This window comes from Mugil cephalus, chromosome 12, assembly GCF_022458985.1.
Source record: "Mugil cephalus isolate CIBA_MC_2020 chromosome 12, CIBA_Mcephalus_1.1, whole genome shotgun sequence".
NCBI classification, from domain to species: Eukaryota; Metazoa; Chordata; class Actinopteri; order Mugiliformes; family Mugilidae; genus Mugil; species Mugil cephalus.
The window spans coordinates 15,950,734-15,974,071 of record NC_061781.1 but is presented as its reverse complement, the minus strand read 5'-3'; the positions used below and the strand labels follow the sequence as shown (position 1 = coordinate 15,974,071).

At 41.8% G+C, this 23,338-nt stretch overlaps 4 protein-coding genes across 7 annotated transcripts; 1 reads left to right on the top strand and 3 right to left on the bottom strand.

Annotated features, from left to right (window-relative positions):
• Positions 1–34: 34 nt before the first annotated feature.
• On the bottom strand, positions 35–8,739 carry ofd1 (OFD1 centriole and centriolar satellite protein). 2 transcript variants are annotated; one of them, XM_047600815.1, is made up of 22 exons: positions 8,432–8,739; positions 8,132–8,335; positions 7,975–8,043; positions 7,858–7,876; positions 7,665–7,772; positions 7,434–7,570; positions 7,166–7,339; positions 5,796–5,902; positions 5,581–5,700; positions 5,143–5,216; positions 4,962–5,053; positions 4,631–4,820; positions 3,706–3,836; positions 3,426–3,537; positions 2,358–3,065; positions 2,090–2,246; positions 1,903–1,994; positions 1,278–1,406; positions 928–1,094; positions 667–834; positions 499–569; positions 35–211 (listed from the first exon to the last, which is right to left on the bottom strand). In XM_047600815.1, the coding sequence occupies exons 1-22, from the start codon at positions 8,525–8,527 to the stop codon at positions 166–168; spliced, it is 3,171 nt and encodes a 1,056-aa protein (XP_047456771.1). In that variant the 5' UTR covers positions 8,528–8,739; the 3' UTR covers positions 35–165. The 2 variants fall into 2 exon arrangements, with proteins under 2 accessions (XP_047456771.1, XP_047456772.1); XM_047600816.1 differs by lacking the exons at positions 35–211; positions 499–569; positions 667–834 and having other exon boundaries at positions 943–1,094; positions 1,203–1,406.
• Positions 8,740–8,889: 150 nt separating this feature from the next.
• On the top strand, positions 8,890–11,049 carry trappc2 (trafficking protein particle complex subunit 2). Its single transcript, XM_047600825.1, has 5 exons — positions 8,890–8,977; positions 9,208–9,334; positions 9,573–9,717; positions 10,180–10,265; positions 10,344–11,049. The coding sequence occupies exons 2-5, from the start codon at positions 9,242–9,244 to the stop codon at positions 10,440–10,442; spliced, it is 423 nt and encodes a 140-aa protein (XP_047456781.1). The 5' UTR covers positions 8,890–8,977; positions 9,208–9,241; the 3' UTR covers positions 10,443–11,049.
• On the bottom strand, positions 10,833–13,394 carry rab9a (RAB9A, member RAS oncogene family). Its single transcript, XM_047600824.1, has 3 exons — positions 13,151–13,394; positions 12,678–12,798; positions 10,833–12,534 (listed from the first exon to the last, which is right to left on the bottom strand). The coding sequence occupies exon 3, from the start codon at positions 12,489–12,491 to the stop codon at positions 11,883–11,885; it is 609 nt and encodes a 202-aa protein (XP_047456780.1). The 5' UTR covers positions 12,492–12,534; positions 12,678–12,798; positions 13,151–13,394; the 3' UTR covers positions 10,833–11,882.
• A 1,549-nt stretch (positions 13,395–14,943) lies between these two features.
• Positions 14,944–22,970, bottom strand: egfl6 (EGF-like-domain, multiple 6). 3 transcript variants are annotated; one of them, XM_047600817.1, is made up of 13 exons: positions 22,582–22,970; positions 21,199–21,305; positions 20,836–20,928; positions 20,543–20,662; positions 20,336–20,455; positions 19,054–19,188; positions 18,845–18,967; positions 18,322–18,384; positions 17,570–17,815; positions 16,243–16,317; positions 16,046–16,141; positions 15,698–15,957; positions 14,944–15,557 (listed from the first exon to the last, which is right to left on the bottom strand). In XM_047600817.1, the coding sequence occupies exons 1-13, from the start codon at positions 22,653–22,655 to the stop codon at positions 15,450–15,452; spliced, it is 1,620 nt and encodes a 539-aa protein (XP_047456773.1). In that variant the 5' UTR covers positions 22,656–22,970; the 3' UTR covers positions 14,944–15,449. The 3 variants fall into 3 exon arrangements, with proteins under 3 accessions (XP_047456773.1, XP_047456774.1, XP_047456775.1); XM_047600818.1 differs by lacking the exon at positions 18,322–18,384; XM_047600819.1 differs by lacking the exons at positions 18,322–18,384; positions 18,845–18,967.
• Between the last annotated feature and the right edge of the window lie 368 nt (positions 22,971–23,338).

Genomic DNA, 23,338 nt, shown 5'->3' with positions numbered 1-23,338 from the left:
TTTTTTGCACAACAGAATTTTTTTTTGGTAGCGGTTAAAAAAAAAAGTACATTTATTTACACATATGCAATCAATACAGAAAGGAAAATATACACATCGAGAAGGAACATTTTTGTGCCGTTTTAGAGTCTTGTATAATTCAGTTTTTTGTCGGGGATAATGAGCTCACCAGAAATCATCATCTTCATCCTTGTGTGAATATGCTGCGATGCTGGAAAAACAAAATCAGGTTGATTAGCGAAAGCCTCGAAGGATGGAAAGCAGTCAAACTAAAAATAGTAGAGAGTAAATGAACTCGATGTAATTCCAGAACAAAAAATAAATAAATACATAACATTAAGGAGACGAGAAACCACAGAAGAAATTGAATGTTATTGGAAGAGGATTAGGTAAGCTTTTGTATTTATTAAACTTTCCTAGGCTAGCAGCAAAGCTCTTGAACTTGAAAACTCAAGCCACAAATCATTTAATCTGTTTTGCGAAAAAGTTCTGAATTACCTCGCTTCTTTCTCTTCGGACAAACTCTTGGCTTCTGGGCTCGTATGTCCTCCCTCCTCTCTACCAAGGCTCTGAAAAACAAAACAAAACAAAAAAACACTCGGGATGTGCTACAAGTTATTTATTTATTTATTTTTATTTTTATATTTAATAGTGCATGCGACTCACTTGCTCATGCTGCTTCTCTCTTGCTTCCAGGACCATCTTCATGTATTTCTCCAGTGGATTTTCACCTTTGGACTCCTCCCTGTCTACCTCCTCCTTCTGCTCATCGTCTCCCTCTTTCTTAACGACAGTTTCTTCTTTGTGTTGTTTTTGCTCCTCTTCTTGCAAAAGCTGGTTAGACAGAGATAACATACACACCTCTTGTTAGCAGACATAAATATGCTCAGGTTTTTTTAGATAGACGTGAGGTAGGAAAATCATTACCATCTCTTTCTCCAGCCGTTCAAGCTCTTGCAGCTCTCGCTCTCTGGCTTCCTCTTGCTCCCGTTGTCGCTGTTCTTGTCGTTCTTTTCGCCTTCTTTCCCAACTTTGCTCCTCGTCTTTTTCGTCTTCTGCCCTGCTGGCAGGTTCTCCTGAACTTTGTAGGACTTCTAGGAAGAAAAAAAATATATACATTGACATCATTTTGTTAAAGAGGCTCCAAAATGACTGAAATATGAGGTGACTACGAAAGATTTATAGTCGGACAAATAGCGTACAGTGCAAGATGGCCGATCTCGTCATTTGGGGTCAACCACAATTCTGGGTCATTAACGGGAGGACTAGCGACTCACCCGCTTGGCCCAGCGAGTCTACTGGGTCTTCTGGGAGGTCCTGTGGGAGGGAGGCAGCGGGGCCGCCAGGGGCCTCCTCAGAGAGAGGGACAGCAGTGTCCAGGAGAAGCTCTGGAATGTGGCTGGGCTCTGGAGGGAGACATGCACAAAGAGATCTTTTATGCTACACCATAATGCAACAGGGCCAGAGGACCAGCACAGAATACATAATCAGCTGTCCTTCATCCCCACCATTGTGCAGGGCCACTGAAAGGACACTTTGGAGGCCAGTCACACACTCATTAAAAAACCGGCCATTCTCAAATCCAACACCTCCGTACCGGATACTCTACAGTTTGTTACTGGAACTGAGTTTGAATCAATTGTAAAACTCAACGAATCAACTGGAAATATTACATTTGAAATATTTTGTATTAACAGATGGGCCGTTTGATTAATGGATTCAGAATTTGTGCAGCACTCAGGTCATGCATAACGGTTCTGAATGGAAAATAAACCAGATGCAACATATGACTGATGATCCCAGGATACAGTGACGGTTTTCCAGTTTTAGGAGGAAACAAAAAACAATCCCAGCACGGTACTTTCGTGACCGTGTTTACATTCACATTACAGCTCAGATTACCTGTCAATAAACCTGTGAGATCTTCAAGGTTTATCTTCTCAGGCTGAGGGGAAGAATCTGAGCTGGAGAAGTCTACCTGTAGCTTCGGTGGACTGAAAGAAACGGAGGCAAACATTAGTATTCGGCACCTCTACGTGAAGTGTATGAAACGCCGGAATGTCCTTGTCAGCTCGATGCCAGATGGTACCTGGATTGGTCTCGTGCTGTGCTCTTGAGCTGAGGACTGCGAGGTGGACTGAACTCAGAGGAAAAGTCACCCGAGGTCACCGCCTCATTGTGGGGGGCATTACAGAGCTGTCCGTCAGACGTCAGATCGGGGAATGGTACTACAGACACAGCTGCTTCTAACAAGAACAAAAAAGAAAATATCATCCGATAGAAGGGTGTGAGATAAAAAAAAATGGTGTTGTGCTTTGTGAAGGGTTTTGACAGGATAAAGCATTTTATGAAGGTACCTTCCACAATCTCTGTTTGAAGTTTAGTTCTGGAAGAAGAGCGTGGAGTGGAGGAAAGGCGTTTTGATGGAACGAAGCCTTCATCCTGAAGGTGTCCATCTCTTTGGAACAAAGGCTCAGTCCATGAGTGGAGACTGTGGTCGGCGAAAACTGTTGCCTTGGGGTGATAGTGGTCTTCTGAGAAGGTCACTCTTGTCTGAGCAGGTGGTGAGGTGTTTCTGGTGTCGTAGGAGTGGGATCGGATTTTATGGGGGGAGAGTGTAACTTGTAAGGTCTGTGCTCTGTGGGCTGAGTGGGCATGTGAATGATAAGAGTGCTGTTTTCTATGTGGAGAGTCGGGGCGATCGGATGGATGTTGAGGGGAAAACGTTCTTGCGGGAAGCATGTGTGAGATAGTGGAGTGCACTGCCCTCTGCTGGTAGCTCCTGTAGGCTTCCTCCAAGGTCTCGGCCTCCTCCTGCAGCTCCTTGATCCGAGCCTTGGCTTCGGCCACCATCTCCAGGTCTGAGTCTGGGCTGTCGTTCCAAAGAGATTTGTGTCCTCGCAAGGGCCCACCTGCTTCACAAACATCATCGTAACCCAACCTGGTCCTCAGCAGAGGTCGGTCCACATAGATGTCAGGGGGAACCAGCTTGTCAACACTGAGCTCCAGCACTGAGCGATCGACAAGGGAGGGCTTGGGATTACGCAGCACTTCGTTTTCAAGAGCTGCCATCATTGAATGAATCGCACAGAAGAAAGGGAAAGAGGAACAGCAAACAAAGAGAACGTTGAGCACTAATACAGAAGAACAACCACCATAAAAGCTCAGAGAAAAAGTTAGCAAACTATTTTCTAAGACATATTTACATGCAGCTATGTCTATGAATTTGACTTTGTTTCTTGTTTCCATCCCTTTAACAAGGGTTAATGGACAGAACAAAAAGATCTATGAAAGAAAGGAACTAAATAAAGTTAACTACTCATAAATCACCCATTGTAACATGCATAACTATAGAGTAATTAATGTGATTCGCAGTGACTAGTGAGACTGAGACATGGTAATTATGCATGTCTCTTCACAGGTACCTTGTTGAGTTTGGCGAAGTTGCATTTTGATGTCCTCAACGTGGTTATTCATCCACTGTAACTTCTCTTCGCACTCTATCAGCTGAGCCTTGAGCTGAGCACTCCGCTCCACCTGCAGAAGGCAGGTATAAGGTCTGCGCTAAGTATTTGGTAGCTCACACGAAACACAGGCTTAAAGACATACTCCAGTCACAAAATAAATTCTCAGAGGGGAACCAGAACTTCACGAAAATGATCACACAGTTTCCCACAGTCTGCAAGGGGCTGAGAAGTGGCTGACCTCACTCTGAAGCTGCGTCTGCAGCACCTGTTTCTGGTTTTCAAACTCGTCCTCATCCAGTTTGCGAGCGCTCTGCAGCCTCCGAAGCTCCATCTGCAAAGCCAGTTGCTCTTTGGATGGCTTGGCCATATCTGAAAGAGGGGATCAACAGAATCGAAACATAAACTTAATGTACCGCTTCCAGTGCATATTCTGATTTGTGGGAAAAAAATGTCTCATGAGAAAAGAATCTGGTGATCGGAAGAAGCGGTTCAGATTTAGGGCGCAAGACATTTTTAAGGCTCCCATTTCAGGATTTTAGCCATATGGATCTGACCAGCATAAAGCTGGACCGCAGTGGGTTTATCACCACATTTCTCTTTTGTTAGTGATGACAAGAAGGGCCCCATGCCCCATCCTTTAACAGGAAGAACACTGTATCCCTCAGAGAGAGGTAAAATTTAGTTTGCAATGCAAAAAGGAAGCTCTCTCTCTCTTTCTCGGCTCACAGTGGTCTCTGCTCCTTTTCACTCCACTTCTCACCCTCCATTTACTCGTTGGTTGACTGCAAAGCTACAAACATGTCACAGGCGCCTCACATTGGCAGGCAGGGCGCATTCAAAAAGACTCAGAGTCAGAGGGAAAGACTAGCGTGAATGCTTCACAGTACACTGCTCCTCACACAGCTCACAAAGAGCTACAGACTCAGGCGCTCTGAATACCACAGGAACTACATTTATCTCCTAATAAGAAAAGTGACACAAGGTTGACATTTTATACGCGATAACCTCCAGACAGTTCATTACCAAGACACAAAGAAATAAGCTGTGCCTTATGAGAAGCAGACAGAAAAACCTGAGTCTGTTTTTCTTATATGAACTGGAAAGGGAAACTGCAGCAGGACAATACACCTGGGAGGTACGTGAGAACAGATGCCATTCTTCACCTGCACGGAGGAGCCGGCTCTCCTCTTGGGCATCCTCCAGCTGCTTCTTTAGCAGCTGCAGCTGCCCCTGCAGCTCTGCTTTGTCTCTCTTTAGGCTGGGGTAGTCACTCATGGTCTCTAGTCGTTCCCTTAACAGCTCCTTCTGTTGAGTGAGCAGAGAAATCTGCTGCTGGGCTGTGACTAGCTCAACCTGAAAACAGAAGAAACATTAAAGAGCAGGCAAAACAAGAGACTTAGAATTAATTATATAGTAACATGCAGTTACTACAGAATCATACTGAATAACACTCAAACTTAACATAAGGTGTATGAATGACCAAGTGATGTTTACCTGCAGCCGTTTCTGCTCTGAACATGCTCTGTTATGGTCGTCTAATTTGGAGTTGACTAAAGCTGACTCCTTTTGGATACGAACAGTTTCTTCTGAAAAAATGAAATTACGTAAAGACAAAGAAAGCCTGGGCAACAGCGAAACCATCCATTCATTTAACTGCATTAACATAAATACTTACCTTTGTTTCTGTTCTCACTTTCTGTGAGTTTTTCTGTTCTCTTGATAAATTCCTCCTTCAGCTCAAGCTGATACCTAGATGTATAAAAGCTTAAAACTTCAGACTTATAAAGATTAACTGCTGAAAATATTTAAAAAAAAAAACAACAGAACCTCATCAAAACAATGCAATCTGTGTCATACGTTAATATATAGTTGTTGCAGCAAGCAGCCTACCAAAATATGTGGAATTTTATTCACAAAAAATAAATAAATACATAAGACGAAGAAAATGACGTCCCTGTTCGCACAACCTTAAAAAATATACATACCCTGAAGTTACTGTAATAGATAAAGTGAATTACAGAGACTGCATGTGTGTGACCAAAATAATATATTTACGATGTGAACTAAAATCCAGATGGTCAAATGAGACGTTGGGTGCTCAGCATGAAAATACCTGGAAAGATCGTTCTTCAGCCTCTGGTCATACGTGTCCTCCATAGTCCTCACGGCCAGTTCTCTCCTCCTCAGAAGCTCTTCAGCAGTTTTGACCTTCTCTTCATGAATCTGACAAGTCCTATCAACGTATGGACATAGTAATATTCTTCGTGAAACACAATGAGAGGCCATAGCCCTCCTTTACAATCAAGATTAGTTAAAAACAGGTCTTACTTTTCAAAAGCCTCCATCCTCATCCTCAGCTCATTTTCTCTGTTGCGGACAGTTTCGATTTCTTTCAACACTGATTGTCTCTGCATGTAGACATTTTTTTCTTCAATCTAAAGAAAAGTGAAATAAAAATAAAGGCATAAATGACACAGTTTTAGCCTTAATAATTATGTGATGTTCAGAGTCTTCCATACTTTAACTGTAATAGTCTCCATAAGTATGACCAAACGAATCATATTTTAATGTAGGAAAGCAGAAAAAAACAACAACATTGAAACACATTTAGAAGTTCTGACGTGTGAAACGGGAGAAATATTCAAGATTCTTTTCTATTTATAAATCAGCAAGCAAATTGAATCAGATCTGTGGCACTGAGCATGTCAACATCTCTGTACAAAAGGGTTCGTTCAGATGTCGCCCTCCACTGAAGAAACATTTAGATGAAACTCAGGCGGATTTGATTCACTCCTAATTTACACGTTATAAATATTGTGCGTCATTTGGGATCAGCTGGAAGATAAGGCTGATTACAAGTGGCTCCAACATTAGAATACAGGAGAGCAACATCAGAGCAGATGCAGAATTTGGTAAATAAAAAGCACAATGCTCACAATTAGTCTGCCCACATGTCTAATAGAATCTCTGAGGATAAGCAGTGTCTCTAAATGTCTCGAGATTTGTGACAGTAATAGCAGGGTGTATGTAAGTTATGTAATAAGAGGAGACAGCCACATGGTGTTGGAAATATTTAAGTCTAATCGTGTTTTTTTTTTTTCTACTGGGACATCTGCACCACATAAACTCCACTGTGACCAAGGAGTGGCAGTTCTCCATTCTTTAGAGACATGCTGCACTCTCTTGTTGTCTTCTTCTTCTTTGTAGAGAAGGATAATACGGCAACAGAATAATGACCCCAAACACACGTCTTTGATGTGAATATGTGAAGGCCAAATGAGACTCACGGGTGCTGACTGGGCCTTTCTCTTATGTCACCAGCCTTCAAGCCCAGTGAATATTTGTAGGGCCACTCAAAGATGGAAAAAGTCAAACATTCCTAACACCACCAGAAGCTCTTTAAAGCATTTTCAGTTCATGCTGGGATAAGATGAGTTATTAGATTTAACGTAATTTTGCAGCTCCAATATAAACTGCTATTAAAGCAAAAGGGAGGCAAACAAATACCGAGATATTCAGAATTCCCGTATAATTTTCAAAGAACTATTAACTCAACTTATTAAGCCAATGCAATTAAAATGACAACCTTTGTTGTATGAATATCAACACAAATGTAAAATACTGTTGGACCGAATTGGATATACTGAAGGATTATCTCTAACAAAAAAAGTAGGAAATCTAAAATGACAATTAATTACCTCTTGTTGTTTTTGTAGTCGATCAATAGCATTTTTCTCCCGGTCCATCAGTGCCTTTGCCTTCATTTCATAAGTCCTCTCCAGCTCTTGCTTCAGCTTATCGAATTCTTTATGAAACTTGGATTTTTCTTCCAGCCTCACCTTGGCAATTTCGACGTCTTTAAAGTGTTGCATCTTAAAAACAGAAACATAAAATGCACCATACTGACAAAAACGCAAGGGAAGGCATGGTTTATTTTTAAATATCCACGTGGATATATGCACAAACCTTTGTGTTCATCTCTGCTTCCATCTGTGCTTCGGTTTCTTTTCTATATGCAGCCAGTTTTGACTGGAACGAAAACATTTTGCCATCGCTGCCGCTGAGGCCTTCATACTCTTTATCAATCATTTTCATCTTCTCCACTACAAATGGACAAAGAGTCAGAAAACATTAAAAACTCTTATGTTGAACGGGAGGTTTTTGAAATAGAAAACGTACAATATTGGTTGATCATACCAAGAGACTCCCCATAACTTGACAAGCTGGTTGTCTGAGTGTCAGCATCATGGTGCAGGCTGTGGTCATGGTGGTGCGTTAGCTCTGTGAGAAGACTGATCAGGAACCCTAACAGACAAATACACAATATATCAAGGACAGGACTTGGGAGCAGAAGTGGACTTCTAAGAATAAAACAGGATGCCACACATACCTTTGTCTTTATTTGAATGCTGAATAAAATCAATAATAGCATTATTACTATTAATCAGATTCATGTATTATTTGTTATTATTTGAAGAACAATAATCCTTTTAATATTGTTACTCACCAAGGATGTGTAAAGGGCTGATTTGGGACTAATTTTTAAAAGCTGAATTAGATCTTCTTTAGAGAAATCCTGCCAAAATTGAATCAGAGACCAGTATCTTAGTCTGCAGTTATATTTCTGACAATTTCATAAAATAAGCAAAAGGAGTGGTACGAACCTTTTCTTTAGACAAGCCACTTTCAGGGTAGAATACAGAAAGTGTGTACTCAAACCCCGAGATACGGAGATGATCGGCTACTATGCTGTTACAGGCTGAAACTAAAATCGGTTCAGATTTCACAGGGACTGGCCTGGGAACTGGTTCCTGTCCAGTCAGAGGTTGATGTTTTAACTCACGGATGAGCTGATTTCGTAGCTGGGCCTGAATCACATGCGAAGAAAAAAAGAAGAATGAACGAGGATGAAGACAAACGTTTTTCTAGTAAGAACCAGCAGCAATATTATTAGTACTACTTACTTTGAGGGTGTCGAGTACTCCTTTATTTTTAAAAGTCTGATAGAGTCTTTTTCTTAACTCATCTGGGGATAACGCATCTTCTTTGGACGAAGACATAACTGCTGAATGTTTGAGAGTCCAGCACGACGAGGTTGAGGACGAACCCAGTCGTTTTCAACAAATATTCTAAACCAGTGTTGGATCTTTATCACTTTATCTTCTTACCAAAACAGAGACTTGTGTCGTTAGTTACCAGCCTGACAACCGTAGAGTGTCTTTGCGTCCCTTTCTAGGAGGAGTTCCTGAAACATTTAAATCCGTCAACGGAAACTGTGTAGTTCGGGCTCATAGTTATGACGTAGCTGGAATAAAAGTAAAGGCAAGTTGTTTATTATCAGTCAAAAATATAATATATGTTACACAAATAAATTATTTCCATGAATTTATTTTTTTTTTAAAAACAAAATTTCCCAAAGTATTATACACGGATAACGATAAATATAGGTTGGCTATGTCGTCATCTCTCTGCGACTGCCAGTTCAGCTTTTAAGGAAGCGAATTTAACAGGTAAACAAAAGTGGCTTTTCACTTATTTTTACAACTAAATCCTTGTTGTGCTTATATTTTTAGACGTCGTGTTATTGTTTAGCTTTGCAATAAAACAGCAAAAGAGTCATTCGGATAAAGTGTCATTAACGTTAGCTTGCTAGCAGGGAGGTGAACAATTAATGCTGAGTATTGCATTGGGAAATATTTTGTTGTTTTAACCTATTTAATTCGGTTTAAATATGTTTTAGACAAGTTTGGCTTTACTATTAAGAGCCGGCAACGATGTCTGGAAGCTTCTACTTTGTGATGGTTGGTCATCGCGACAATCCAGTGTTTGAGATGGAGTTCCTCCCGGCTGGGAAGCCTGAATCAAAGGTAACACGGTTTAAATGATCACATCAGTACACTATGTTTATGAAATCTTAGTTTATATATCTAAATTGTTCATTCTCACAATAGTGGTTATCAATGATGGCACTATTTAGGCTAGACTAACTGCTAGAAGACAATCCGACACACTAAATCATCTTGTAATGGTGCAACACCTTTAAAGCTTTATGGGAGCGTTTTTACTTTTACATCCGTTTAATAAGGTGTGTTTTACTGACTGCAGGATGACCATCGTCACCTGAACCAGTTTATTGCACACGCAGCCCTGGATTTGGTGGATGAAAACATGTGGCTATCCAACAACATGTACTTGAAGACGGTGGACAAGTTCAACGAGTGGTTTGTTTCTGCCTTTGTCACTGCAGGACATATCCTTTTTCTATTCCGTTGGATTCTCCTTTTTGTTCCATCATAAAACATTAATTGCCCAAAGAAATACCTGTGAACATTGTTGTGGTATGTGCAGTTACTGCTATTACCCAATGATTGCAGTCATGCTGAAAGAAGAGTCAGGAAAAAAAAAGTGAATGGCTAGTAGAATAATTTTAATAAATTTGGTTACAGTAATAACGCAAAATAGCAGACACAATTCCTTTATTAACCAAAAGAAAAACTGTCAGTGTAGTTTCAGTAATGGACTGAACAAAATGTGCACTTTGAAGAAGTCACCTAGTGCTGTGGGATCTCTTTTCTTTATCAGAGATAATTGAAAAACAGTCTCATAGTGCTACTACTGTTATATGACATTTTAGTTTTCAGTATAATTTGATCATGATGTCATTTTTTATTCTGTATGTCACTGTTTTATTTTCTTTAATTATTAGCCATACATATAAGATTCATTATGCTGCATGATGTTCGACAAGAAGATGGAATCAAAAACTTTTTTAATGATGTGTATGACCTATACATTAAGGTAAGTGCTCTTCTATGGGATATGAACAACTGGTTGCATTTGGCCACCATTTAAATCTACTTATGTTTTGACTTTCAGTTTGCAATGAATCCATTCTACGAAACCAACGCGCCGATACGCTCAACAGCTTTTGACAGGAAAGTCCAGTTTCTTGGAAAGAAGCATCTCCTGAGTTAATCTCTTAGGAGGAGAACTTGAACTCATCTTGTCTATTTGTTGTATCATACTTAACACATTTGTTGAATGCCTGTGTTTGATTTCCAGTTCTACAGAATGTATTGTTGATTTGTAAAAAATGTGTCTTGTCTGACGTACTTTCTATTTTTGTATGATGGACTACTATAATATCACTATTAAGGCTTAGAAAGGGCTATTTAGCCAAAATACAATACATACAACATTTACATTAACGGACACAATCTTATGTGTTGGTGTATGTTTTACTTCATCCAACAGTTGTAATAGTCATGGCAGTGGGTAGAGAGCATGGCTACATGGGAAGAGTCATTTTAATTACAAAATTAACTGACTTATCAACAGTCCTCAGACTATGAATCATGCGTTACAGACAGTTCTCAGGGTTTTTTATTTCTCATTTGGCATAACAGTAGTACAACTTCGAATATAGATGAACGTATGAGAAGTAGTTTAGGTGAATGAACGGTTCACTACTTTTTTTTTAAGCCGTGGGGAAGACTTTCAACTGTAACTGTAAAAAAATGTTCATAGAGTGCTTTTAAAATCAGGAATCATCATTTAAAACAATAAACCCAGCAATAAGGAACAAGGATCTTTCACTTTTCATTTCTCCATCATTCTTGAAACACTCCTGATGATTGGATTCAGTGATTTCCAAGGTAAAAACAGCTTACAAAATATAAAAATTTCCAGAAACTTAAATATACCATATCCCATGCATGTTAAGGTTTAATATTTATTTTGTGATAGGGAACGAATCCCTCAGTGCTTCCAGCACAAAGCCATTCACAAAGCAGTGTGCACAAACAAACCTAAAGGTGCAGTAATCATAAGCCTCAAGTTGTTAGTTATATAAAGTAGTGCCTTAGCTACTTCATAATTCTCAGAAGCAATGCTACTGAGAGGTAAAAATTGTAATTATGCAATTATTTTCTATTTACATATACTGGTCATCACTGTGCACAGTTTTGAAGCCCACTGTTAGTTGCACATACATCCAAACACAGATTTAAAATTCACGTCATGGAGTTCCATTTATGACAGAGTAGACCATGAGCCATGAGAGAAGACCTGAAAACATTTCACTGATAACCGGTAGTCTCGGGCCACCAGGAAATAGTCTCATTTTCCACAATCCTTTTAAAGCCAGGCTTTTGAACAGTGGCAGAGTAAAAGGATTCAGTGCAGTGAGGTTTAGTTGTTATTCAGCTGGGATGAATTTTAGTGTTTTTCTCTTCGATATATATATTTTTTTATCATTAGTCCAACTATTAGCATTATCAAACCTTCAACAGTGTAACAAATCACAAAGCCAGTAGCATAATTTGTTTAAATAAGATGTTATTACAGCATTGCACACCTACAGCCTCGTCAACTAAACGGGCCTAATAGTGAAGTAATGTTATCAACTCTTGGATGTTATGAACAGCAAGTGGTGGCGGAGCGAGGCTTTCTGTGGAGCTTGACTGTGTCCGTGGGGATGAGGTGGTCCGTTCTCTCATCCATTGCCAACACCCTACGCACCGCCTCCTCAAAGGCCACCGCTACATTGGTGGCATCCTTGGCACTGGTCTCGTAATAAGGGTAGTCGCCATTTTCCTGGCACCATTGTCGAGCCTCATCAGAAGACACCTGCCTCTCCGTCACATCCACTTTGTTGCCCAAGACTACAAACGGGAACTTCTCCGGCTCCTTGACATCCGCGTAGTAGATGAACTCCTTCTTCCAGTTACTTAAGTTGAGAAAACTCTGGTTGTCATCCACGCTGAAGGTGAGCAAGCAGCAGTCAGAGCCTCGATAGAAAGGAGTCCTCAGGCTGCGGAAGCGCTCCTGGCCGGCGGTGTCCCAGATCTGCAGGGTAACTTCTCGGCCGTCGACCTCCAGGTCCTTGTTAAGGAACTCGACGCCGATGGTGTGGAACAGGTGTGCGTCAAACTTGTTGGTGACGTAACGGTTCATGATGGAGCTCTTCCCAACGCCACCGTCACCCAGCAGAATGACTTTCAGCAGCGATGTCTTTGTTGTCATGGCTGTTCACTCCTTATCGATCACTTAAAAAAAAATAATTTACCTAATGGAAGGATGCAACATGTGGAGAACATTTGTAAGAGTTGTACACCAGCATGATAACATTTTTATATGAATTATTGATCACACTGCATTTTACTGCAGGGACGCACAATTAAATGTACATTTTAAACGTCGTTTTCTTACCCCGGATTGATTTGAACCTCCTCTACTTGTCAGGATCATGTGCTGTAAAACCCCAGTCCTCGGTCACATGCTCATTTGCTTAATGTTGATGTGAGCAGCCATGCAGGTAACGTTCAACCAGCTGTAAAACGGTGACAAAGGATCAGTTTCCTGATTAACAGATGGTCCAGGGCAGCAGTGACAGTAGAGAGACCCTATTGCTGCAAAGCACTCACTACCATCAAAGGTACAAAAACTGATTAGAAACATGTGAATGTTTAGCTTTAGACTGTACGGAATATTATACGAAACACACAGTACCGCGTAAATGGAAAGAACCCTAGTTTTGGGACTGTCTGCTAGTCTGTCGCTCATTAAGCTAGGCTAACATGAAAAGAGAAAACAAGACAGCACAGCTGGAGTTAAGTGAAGTTAATGTTGTACATTAAATTAGCCTTAGCTAGCTCGGTTTTTCAAGAGGGCAAGAAACGTACCTTAGAAATAGGGGCAGATAGCTGTCGAGTCATCGAAAAAGAAACCAGGAAATAGTACTATGCGTCAGTTTGACACCTCCTCGACTTGGCGTAGCCCGAGACAGCGTCAGGTCGCTTAGCGGTTTCCTGGTAAACTCCAGCGGGTCGACGGCAGCGCTGCTAACCTGCTAACCAGCTAACAAGCTAACGGTGGCTACATGGACACCCTCGATCATGTGATCTTGTCAGACAGCAACAATCAGATTCTTCTTCCTCTCTGTGGGTTTATAGGTGGCATAGGTGCATTACCTCCACCAACCGGGCTGGAGTGGGGATCTAGAGATTATGCAGTTAAATGTATGGCCAGTGTTTGTGGCTCTTGAGCAGCCGTTCAAAAGACTTGGCTCGTTCCTACAGTCATTTATTTGTTTTTAGAAGTCAACCAGGCGATAACTAGATGTTATCTAGGAAACAATAAATGGTAGCAAACATTCCACAAGGTGGTGCCATATCCCCAATGCTTTGACAGTGAAATCACTATTAAGAATTTTCTCTCACCTATAAAAGTTTGTGCCAGATAACTTCCATGCAAAACAATTTTACTGTAAAAACAAATCATAAAAAAAAGAATCCACGCAAGAACATTTTAACAATAGTGCAAAAATAATAAATGAGAATTCAAAATATGTATATATGTAAAAATAATATAAATAAAACTGGGATAAAAATTAGAGCATGATTAAAATGTGAATGCAAACTTGTAGAACAATCACAATAATGTAAAGAATAACAGTGTGTAAACAATACGTGTGAACAAAACATCCCTGGAATAAGAAAGCATTTGCATCCGCTATAGATTCTGCTACCTCCTTCTTATCCTTTGGCAAATGTCACCTTCATTAGTGCTGAAGCCAGTCCATTCTTTTCTGCCATCTGACCACTATTATTGTCGGGTGCATGAGTTTCCATATGGTGGTGTAAGTTGCCCCGGACTTGAAAGAGATGTTAATATTGCGTTCGTTCGTTGCGAAAAGTGCTGCTACATTTCCTTTGACTCTGGCTCATTTTGGGCTTTTTTTGTTAATTTTTTTTTACATTGCAAATATCTTCTCCTCCCTAAAAAAGATAAAACCTGCTACTCTAGATAAAATCTGGCCCCGTTCCAGTCTAACCAATAACTGTGCAGCAAGAATCTGCACGAGAATCTTGTTCATGTGAACAAAGTCCTTCCTGTCCTGTGCAGCTCCCATCCAATACTGTCACACCGATACAGAGGACGGGTTTTATTGTGGTCCTGTAGAAGTTTGTGAATGATCAACAGGAGAGTCATCCAGCCATCTTCAGCTCCTCTGTTGGGCCTTCTTCACCAGGTGTGCAGTGTTCACAGACCAGGTAAAGCCATTTACTCAAATGGTTTTCGTGCAGTCCTGGCAACTAAACATGTGCATTTTTCCTGTCCTTTAAATCAAGAAAACACATGTACCTCAGATGTTTCAACTTAAGTCATTAACTTCCCACCTGGACCAGCCCTGACTTTATAAAATCCACAAGAATGGAATGTCTGTCCCTCTTTCTTTGCAGGAGAAAATAATCCCCTGTACCTTTTTTTTTTTTGTTGTGTTATCATTAGAACATTCTTTCTTGCTCATGATGGATGTAAATTGACAGCTGGCATCCATAAATTTAAGGTTTATTTGTGGTGGCATTTCCATTGTTTACATATTTCCAAATTACCCCAGGTGCTGTCTGCCAAGTTTGAATACGCCCACAGCAGGTAGATATTCTAAGGGGGGGGGGGGGATTGATAGGCAGAGTTAGAAAAAAAAGATTTAATGTAATAATACAGTATAATTTGAAAGCAAATTTTACAGCATATACGCACAAACACTTTTATGAATCATTTAAACTACGCTGCCTTCAAGTACAGATACAGATCTAATATTTCTGATATAACTCACCTAAGGATTCACATTACATGTAACTGATTATTTTTAGTTAACTTAGGCAACGCGTGGTCATATACACAACAAAAGGCTAACTACAATACTGTTAAACCTAACTAACAGATAAAATTAGCATTGCTACCAATTCCTGAGATGGGAGTTATCTGTGTTATAAGACGCTGCCTTGAATATCTCAGCAAACAATGTAGCAGGATGCATTGCTGTACATTAGCAGCATAGTGATAGAGTCAGCTGGCATGCACTGATTGTAGATATTCTTCCCTTTAGACCGCTTGGCTGAAACACGAGGAAGGCACAATAATTCGGACGAGAAACAGGACTCCTTGACACGATTTGTTCATCTGAAGTGGAGTTGATTAAAAGACTGGACCGGTGTCATCTTGGCAGGGACCTGAGGTCAGCACAACATTGTCCAGGCCTATCTCACCTCCAACACCGCTCCCACGCTGAGCCTCAAAGATGATCTGAAAGATATTCAGTGGTAAGAAATTTAATTATAGCTAGCCACAAGTATAATTATCATTATAGGTATTGTTGTTATTTAGCAGCTACTTCATTGCTTTGAAAGTCACCTGTCAATTAGTCAAATAAGTAAAGGACTCACAGACTCTGGGGCCACCTCTTTCCAAGCCACAGTGAGAAGCTCCGTCTGCCAGTTTTGGTCTCTGCTGTGGCTCTGCTCCCACACTGGGTAAGCATTGTTATTGAGCATCACCCTGAGTGTGCCCACATTATGGCCCACCACGCGGTAGTCAAAGGTAAGGCAGAAGCTGCCCTGCTGGGCCCGGTCACTGAGAAGCAACTTCAGCTTGGCCACGTCCTCTTGCTCCCCTAGGAGCCCACTCAGTGCCATGTAGTACTCACCTGAGAGAGTTTTTAGCTCAGGTAAGTAACTGAATGCACAAACTGAATTGCTCTTATTGTGAATACAGTATATCAGTAATTGCGTTACCATTATCATGGTATGCTACACTCCAGTCCATGTGGTCAGCTTTGTCTTGGACCCATTCACATGCTCCCTGATCAAAGTTGCAATCCATGATATACTCTAGACATAAAAAAAAAAAAGAAGAAGAAGACGCAGATTATCAAATGAGTCACATAAACAGAGGTTTTATAAGAATGGCACATAAACACATATTTTATTACCTTCCTGAACTGGTGATATTTGGACCTCTTTGACTTCCGTGACTGGGCCAAACACTGACTCAAAGTCCTCTGATACTGTGTTTGGAAATGAAAGGAGATAATCAGTTTAAATACATGGGCGTTGAATACACACCCTGCTACAATGTTCCAAGGTACACTTAGCTCATAACATTGCAGTTTTTTTTTTTTTTTTTAAATAGTTCTGCTAAAAATCATACTTTCATGGAGGTTATAATGTTCACTTTCAACAAAAACTGAAGGCAGGGGTTATTTAAGGTATGGACCATCCAGGTTCATTGCATTACACCACGTTAGCTGTAGTAAGTTTTACCCAATAAGTTGGCATCTGCCCGTATAAAATTTCAGTGATAATCATTAAAAACACATATTTATCATAGTTGTGCTTGGACAAAAATGTTTCAGAATAATGCAGCGAAGAGATTTTCCACAATGACAACTGAGATTCATAGGGGATTTTAACCAACAGGTGCTGACTTGTCCTGCTGTCACTCACGTCTAGGATACAGCCACCCCCCCGAGCATTTTAAAGCTCTTGAAGCAAATCACCCCCATGAAAAGCAGCCTTAGACACACAGACGAGTGACAGCTGGGGTTATTGAACCTGCTCAGCTCGAGTGGGCTAGAGTTAGAAGAGGTCTAGAGTGCTGATGACAGACTTTCCTGCAAGGAGTCAAGTCTGTTTGCACAACAGCTGTTTTGGGCAAAACATAATAAAAGGCCTGGCGGCTTTGCAACCTCCCTCCCCTCCTCGCCCTATTCCCGGGAGATGGGAAGCAGGCCCAGGATGAGCCGTATCCTTGGGCTTTCACATGCCAGAAGAGTAAAATTCCTCCCAGGAGGTGATGGATGTCTCGGGGCCTGTCTCCTCTTGCTATCTGAGCTTTTGCTCTGATGTTTCCATCAAGATTAGTGGTGAAAGGCGACCACATTCACAGGGTGTTTCGGTGAGATGAATATGACCACACTGCCAGTCCATTACACCTCATAATCAACAGGCTGAAACAGATAATAATTTATCGTGCGTTGTTGGGTTTGTCTCGTGCAGTGGTTTATTTAGTTGGATCTGACAGCGCTATAGGCTGTGTTTTTAATTTTAAACGAGGCCCTTTCTCTTTCCTCATGGAATGAAACCTGTTCTGCTATTTGTGGTTAATCTACCTTCCTAGTAAAAAACGTATAATACGTTCATATGTCGTGTAGAGGTATCAGCATGAGTATGTGTCTGTTTATGGTCGTTATGCATGCTATGGACCACCCAGAGTAGAAGAACTGATTCATTCGTAGGTCGGCAATCAAAGACACTTACTGAAAACATCTCCCCTTGGACTGAGCAGGTTGTCTTCTTCTTCTTCTTCCTCCTCCTCCTCTTCCTCTGGAAATTCCTCCTGTACCTCGGACTGGCTACCGATGTAGACCTCTCCCTCGTAGTCAAAGGGCTGCTGGCGGAGCCTAGAGGGTGGCGTTGCAACCGGCTCAGGGATAACATTTTTGATGTCCTCATTGCTCAGCTTACCTCCCAGAATCCGGGGCTTCACTTGGGAGTCTGGGATGACTGCGGGCAGGAAGAGGATACCAGATTAGACATAAGGATATGCAGTCATGAGTAGGAAGTAGTATTTTACCAGGATTCAGATGGGTTTGTTATCATGTATTTTGCAGCTGTTCTTATTAATTGCTTCCTTGCAGATACTCACCAGTTTATGAATATATACTTCTTCCAAAGGAGCAAAACATTACAAAGGAACATGCTAAGACAATAGCTGGGATCATCCCAGTGCATGCAGGTAAAGTGTTCATTCAGTGCAATTTAAATTGGTGCCATAGCTGCACAAGCATTTCATCACTTAAGCTTCTGTGTTTAAAAAAAAAGAGTCATGCTGAAGATTCTCGGTCTGATATCCAGCCGCGGGTGCTGTGGACATACAACATTTCCAGCCATGAGCAAGAGGGAGAGAGCTGAGGGAGGCGATCTTAAAAGTACGCGAGAGAGGAACGGATGAATGAATGGGGTTGCAGGGCGAGAACTGAAGCAGAAGCTGGATTCCGCAGTAATCTCACCGTTGAGGGAATCGTCTGCGCTGCCCTTGTCTCCATCCCACGACCTCTGATAAAATGGCTTGACTACAAAAAATACAGGCATCTTCATTCACTCTGAAACCCCTGACCTGTACCCTTCATGTCATTCGGCTACAACGAGTCTTCACCTGTTAATATCTGGGCCTGGTCCAAAGAGTGTAACGCTAACTTTCTTTCCCCTTCCTCTTCAGATGGCCGGCTACAATGCGGGGTCATGTTTACACAGGTGTGTTTTCAATCTGTGCCTTTCTCAAGCTAACATCTGTAGAGAGGAGTGGAGTCTGAAAGCTGGATAGTGGCTTTGGCAGGACGGCAGTTTGCTAATGTTTAAAAGAGTCCTAGTGAAATATGTGACCGTCTCCCTGACTACACTTACCTGGAAAAGGCCCGAGACATGTGTTTTTGCAATTTATTTTAGTTTATTTTTTTATTTATTGTACTTATTAAAAGCCACTCCTAAAAATCAACTGATCCCTAATTCTGTGTAGCAAATCTAGGATCTCACCGGAGCATTCAAAGCCATTGCCTCTGAAGCCAGACTTGCACCTGCACTTGTAGGATCCTTGAGTGTTCAGACAGACAGCGTGGTGGCTGCATTTGTGGGTGCCGGCTGCACACTCATCAAGTTCTGAAATCGGAAGAAGCCTATTTGTACCTTCGGGAGTGGAATTCGTGGCCGATGTTTCCCCGCACACTTAAACTCGTATGCCTTACCCACGCAGTCATATTTGCCGTCGACATATTTCAGGTCGTAGCCGTCCTGGCACTTGCAGTAGTAGCTGCCGAACGTGTTGACGCATTGCCTGTTGTACGGGCAGTCGTTCTTCCCAGTTACACATTCATCAATATCTGAAAGGAAACAAAAGGGGCAAAAATTAAGGGTCTAGGATTTTATATTCCTGAATTTTATGTCACTCATTCAGAGAGAAAAAAAGAGCTTGTAGTCCTTAGCTTTCATTTTAAATAGTTTTTTGGAGTTGCTATGTGTGTTGCTATGTAATTGCCTTTCAGTCCCTATATTATACCATATTACCACAGCAGTTGTCTGCTTCCACTGAACCCATGGAGTTATTAACTACTCTTTTTCCTCTTCCAGATGGAAGCTTCACCCTCCTGGTGATCATAAAAATAATGATCCCTCACTGGCTTCCTACTTCGCAACGTAGCTAAATTGTGTTTGATGTGGTGGGAAATGAGCTACTGATACATGTGCAAAAGAAGGATTTTTAGCTGCTAGAAATAAACCATCACTGCCGGTTTTGAACAAGATACAGTGACACACGATTGTCCAAGCAATCAGTCAGCCTACTGCCGTGGAGACAATATCCGAAATTGCTTTTCATACAGTCATTATAAGCATGTTTACATAAATTTATTCCTTCGGATGCACATGGTTTGCACTGAAAGTCTGGGCCAGCTGCCAGTTAGGAGTCTATTGTATCTGGTGCAGAGCAGATACTCCACATTTAGCTCAGGCAGAGATTTCACGGTGAACACAGTGGCTAAAAGTCTGTCTTGTCAGACTTCATCTTTTCGTACTTCTGAGGAATTCGCTTTTTGGCACATTTTCAGAATAAACGTACACTTTTGCTGTAAATCAATTTTCGAGTGCGCTGGAACGTGGCAGGTTTGAAATTTAACACTAGTTTAGTACATCCCATGTGTGATCATGTCAGGCTGGCCCAGTCCCAGCTCAAGCAGCTTTGTGGGAAGAAATATAACATAATTATATCCAGCTGCTTTATAAGCCTAGCATCCAAGAGCCATGTAATAGAATCCTTACAGATTTCCAGTATCAAAAAAAAAAAAAAAAAAAAAAAATGCAATTGATGTGACACAAAGTGCAAAAGTCAATCTCTTTTCTCTTTTTCAAACACTGTTTGTGTTCCTTAGTCAAATAAGGGCCGTTGCCCCATCTGCTGCATTGACTGAGCCTGTCCGGAACTGTGCGCTGTGTTTGCAACTTACTGTTCGGCGCAAGTGTGTGGCTGCTCACCTACACAGGTTCTCTCATCTTGCCCCAGCTGCAGGCCTGCGGACGGGCAGAGGCAGCGAATCTCCCCCTGCACTTCCTCGCAACCGTACTGACAGTGAGCGAGGGCGCACGTCCTGGAGTCTGCACGCAAACACACAAACACAAACAAGGCACGCCATCAGGCAGGCTCAACGTATGCGCGGGGAAGCCGCAGTACGGGGGACTCACTGGTGCAAGATCCGTCAGGCATTAAGGTGTATCCGTTGAGACAATAGCACTTGTAGCTGCCATGTGTGTTCATGCAGCGGTGCTCACAGGGTCGGGGCTTCAGGCCACACTCGTTCAGATCTGGAAAATGAGAGACGTCTTCATGTTTCCACTTGCAGCGTTTCTAAAAGTCAGACATCTAACTTAAAGCTTTAAATTAAGTAGGTAAATATTTTCAGCTGGAAATTTAATCATCCTCCACCCAGTTTTTGCCAATATTTTACAGACCCTCTTGACTGACCTCAAATACCTACCTTGATTACACGTCTTTCCGGCGTATCCTGGGAAACACTTGCATTTGTTGGGGCCAACACACTCTCCATGCTTGCATCCGTGCTCGCACTGAGCTGGTAAAACATTTAACATGAAGAAAATACCACCACAAATATCAGCGGCGGAGAACGATGGACTGCAGTCAAACCGCACATTTCTATTATGCAGGGGACTTTTTAGTTTGATGTTATTTCCTCCACTTTCTGGTTTAGGAAAATATCTTTTGTGAAAGGAATAATACTAGCTGGGACTTTGTGTCTGTAAATTTAGATCATTTTCTCTGAACGCTCTTTGTTTCTCGCGTTCATATGCTTTCATCAAAACCAAACATTAAATCTTCTTACCCTCACACTGCCCTTTACTGTTTTTCTTCCAGCCATAGCAACACTCCAGTCTCCTGCCATAGCGACACACACCTGGTTGGTTTCCAGTAAGGACTTGTCTGTAGTGCCTTTGTAGAAGGAGAGACGAGTGGAAGGTAAGATGTGATTTATTGGTCTCGGTATCATTTATAACCCACCCCACCGGTTAGTGCAGTTATAATCCAAAATATAAGTAAAATCAGCAGCAACAGTGAACTATAGATGACAAATTTAGGTTATTAGAAAGAAAAAAAAAATCTGGTTTCATTTAAGCTCACACACCCACAAACCCTAAGCTCTAGCAAATGCACGCTTTGAGGCGTCGACTTTTAATTACGGTCCAAACAACAAACGACCTAAATAAAGTGTTTCCTCGCGGGCTTGTGCCAGAAGTGGGGCTCCCTGTGGAGCACCAGCCAGCTGACAGGATGTAGGCTACAAATGGGGGGGAAAACACACTAATCAGACACGTCCTTGCGTTGAGCTGATACCTCGTGCAGAGCCCTGTTTTCTCCCGTTCAGGCTTTGATGTTTGATGTCTGCGGCTCGTTTCTGGAGTCAGATGAGAATTTACCGTAAAGTTATTCTGGGTTGTGCTTCGGGGGTCGGCGTCGCTTTTTTAAATATACACCGAGATTACATTGCACGTGTGTATTTTTAACCTGTAAATTAAGTTACGATTCCAGTGACCAAGTTTCCAGCAGCTTTAAAATCAAGTGAATTCAAAGGTCACGTTAGCCCCAAATGTAACCAGATTTCAGCATCTTTATTTCTGCTTTTCAGATGCGATATCCCAGATGTTCATAAGGAGTGCTGGGGTTAGCATCCTAAAAGCAGCATCGGCTCCACTGGGACTGGAGGAATCTGAGACTTGATAGAAATCAACCAGAATAGCCCACAGGAGAGAGGGGCTCCTTAACCGTGACAGGTGCTCCTCTATTAACAGTTGCTGTGCCACATTTAGCTGTCCCTCTCATAGCGGTCTGTTAGCAGGGCCAGCAGTGTATACATGCCATCAAAACAACAGTTTTTCTTGTAAAGATTTAAAGCCCATAATTCTGCACAAAATAGAGGGGTTCCGGTTACTCCACTTAAAATAATTGCATGTGGAGAAACTAGCAGCTCAAGTGTTAGTAATTCCCTCACAGGAAGCAGGTCAAATTATACAGTAACATTACAGGGGTGCATTCAGGCTCCTTGCAATGTGCCATTTTTTTTTTTATATACTAAAAAGAAATCTGGCTAACGTCACGCTTCGAGCATCTGACTAAATGTCCAAGTGAAGTCTCCACCTGCTGCAGGTCTCGGTGCTAGAAACGCACCACACAACATCACACGCTCTGTTGCTCTACTTGATTGACTCACCTATGGGCGGCTGTGCTGCCGGAGGAGATGTGGAGCAGGAGGAAAAGAGCACCGAACAAAGTAAACGGCTGCATGTCTATCACCGTGAGCAGTCGCGCCGCTTTGTTTCCCAAGGGTTTGACTTTGCCTGCAGCGAGTTCTGACTACTCCTCCTTGGGGCTTCCACTCATTAAACTGTTTGGACAGGAGCAAGTCTCAGTTGAGCCGTCACACGATGCACGGCGGATTTCGTGTATTTCCAGAACACAAAGTCAAAGTCTCCTCCAGGGGGGGAGAAAAAAAACAAAACAAATCTCTCTCACACTCCTTTCAAAGCTGCAACTAAACTCTGTGTCCCATAATTTGCTACCCCTTCTTCCTCTCTGAAATTCCAGAGGTGGGTTGACACTGTGAAATGACACTGAGACGGATAGGTGGTGACTTTTGGAGGTAGGAGTGGGTTTGTGAGGGGGGTGGGGATTATGTTTAGGGGTTCTCCTGTCTTCACTCAAACTCAGCACAGAGCCACATGAAACTTTTTCCTGTGGATCACCAGTAGGAAAAAAAAAGTCACAGTGTTTTGCTGACAAATGCAACCCATTGTTCCTTTTTTTTTTTTTTTTGCTGAGACACTGTGAGCCTTACATTTGCTTTAGCCTTCGCCGGTTACATCAAAAATAATTAGCCGTATTGATAATTACGGAGGTCAGACTTGCGCAGGCCTGTCATTACCAGCTGCTGCGCTCTTTGATGTCTTGCTCACAGGTAGCACACAAAG

Bases quoted from the DNA above. Each gene is read 5' to 3' on its own strand.
- ofd1 (XM_047600815.1), bottom strand. From the start codon at position 8,527: ATGTCTTCGTCCAAAGAAGATGCGTTATCCCCAGATGAGTTAAGAAAA. The intron at 5,903-7,165 runs GTAATTAATTGT...ACTTTTCTTTAG, and splicing joins GACTACAAAAACAACAAGAG to ATTGAAGAAAAAAATGTCTA. The intron at 212-498 runs GTAATTCAGAAC...TTGTTTTTCCAG, and splicing joins TCCGAAGAGAAAGAAGCGAG to CATCGCAGCATATTCACACA.
- rab9a (XM_047600824.1), bottom strand. From the start codon at position 12,491: ATGACAACAAAGACATCGCTGCTGAAAGTCATTCTGCTGGGTGACGGT.
- trappc2 (XM_047600825.1), top strand. From the start codon at position 9,242: ATGTCTGGAAGCTTCTACTTTGTGATGGTTGGTCATCGCGACAATCCA. The intron at 9,718-10,179 runs ATATCCTTTTTC...TATTAGCCATAC, and splicing joins TGCCTTTGTCACTGCAGGAC to ATATAAGATTCATTATGCTG. The intron at 10,266-10,343 runs GTAAGTGCTCTT...TTTGACTTTCAG, and splicing joins TGTATGACCTATACATTAAG to TTTGCAATGAATCCATTCTA.
- egfl6 (XM_047600817.1), bottom strand. From the start codon at position 22,655: ATGCAGCCGTTTACTTTGTTCGGTGCTCTTTTCCTCCTGCTCCACATC. The intron at 18,968-19,053 runs GTAAGGCATACG...TTCCGATTTCAG, and splicing joins CGGCAAATATGACTGCGTGG to AACTTGATGAGTGTGCAGCC. The intron at 15,958-16,045 runs GTAACGCAATTA...AAACTCTCTCAG, and splicing joins TGTAGCATACCATGATAATG to GTGAGTACTACATGGCACTG.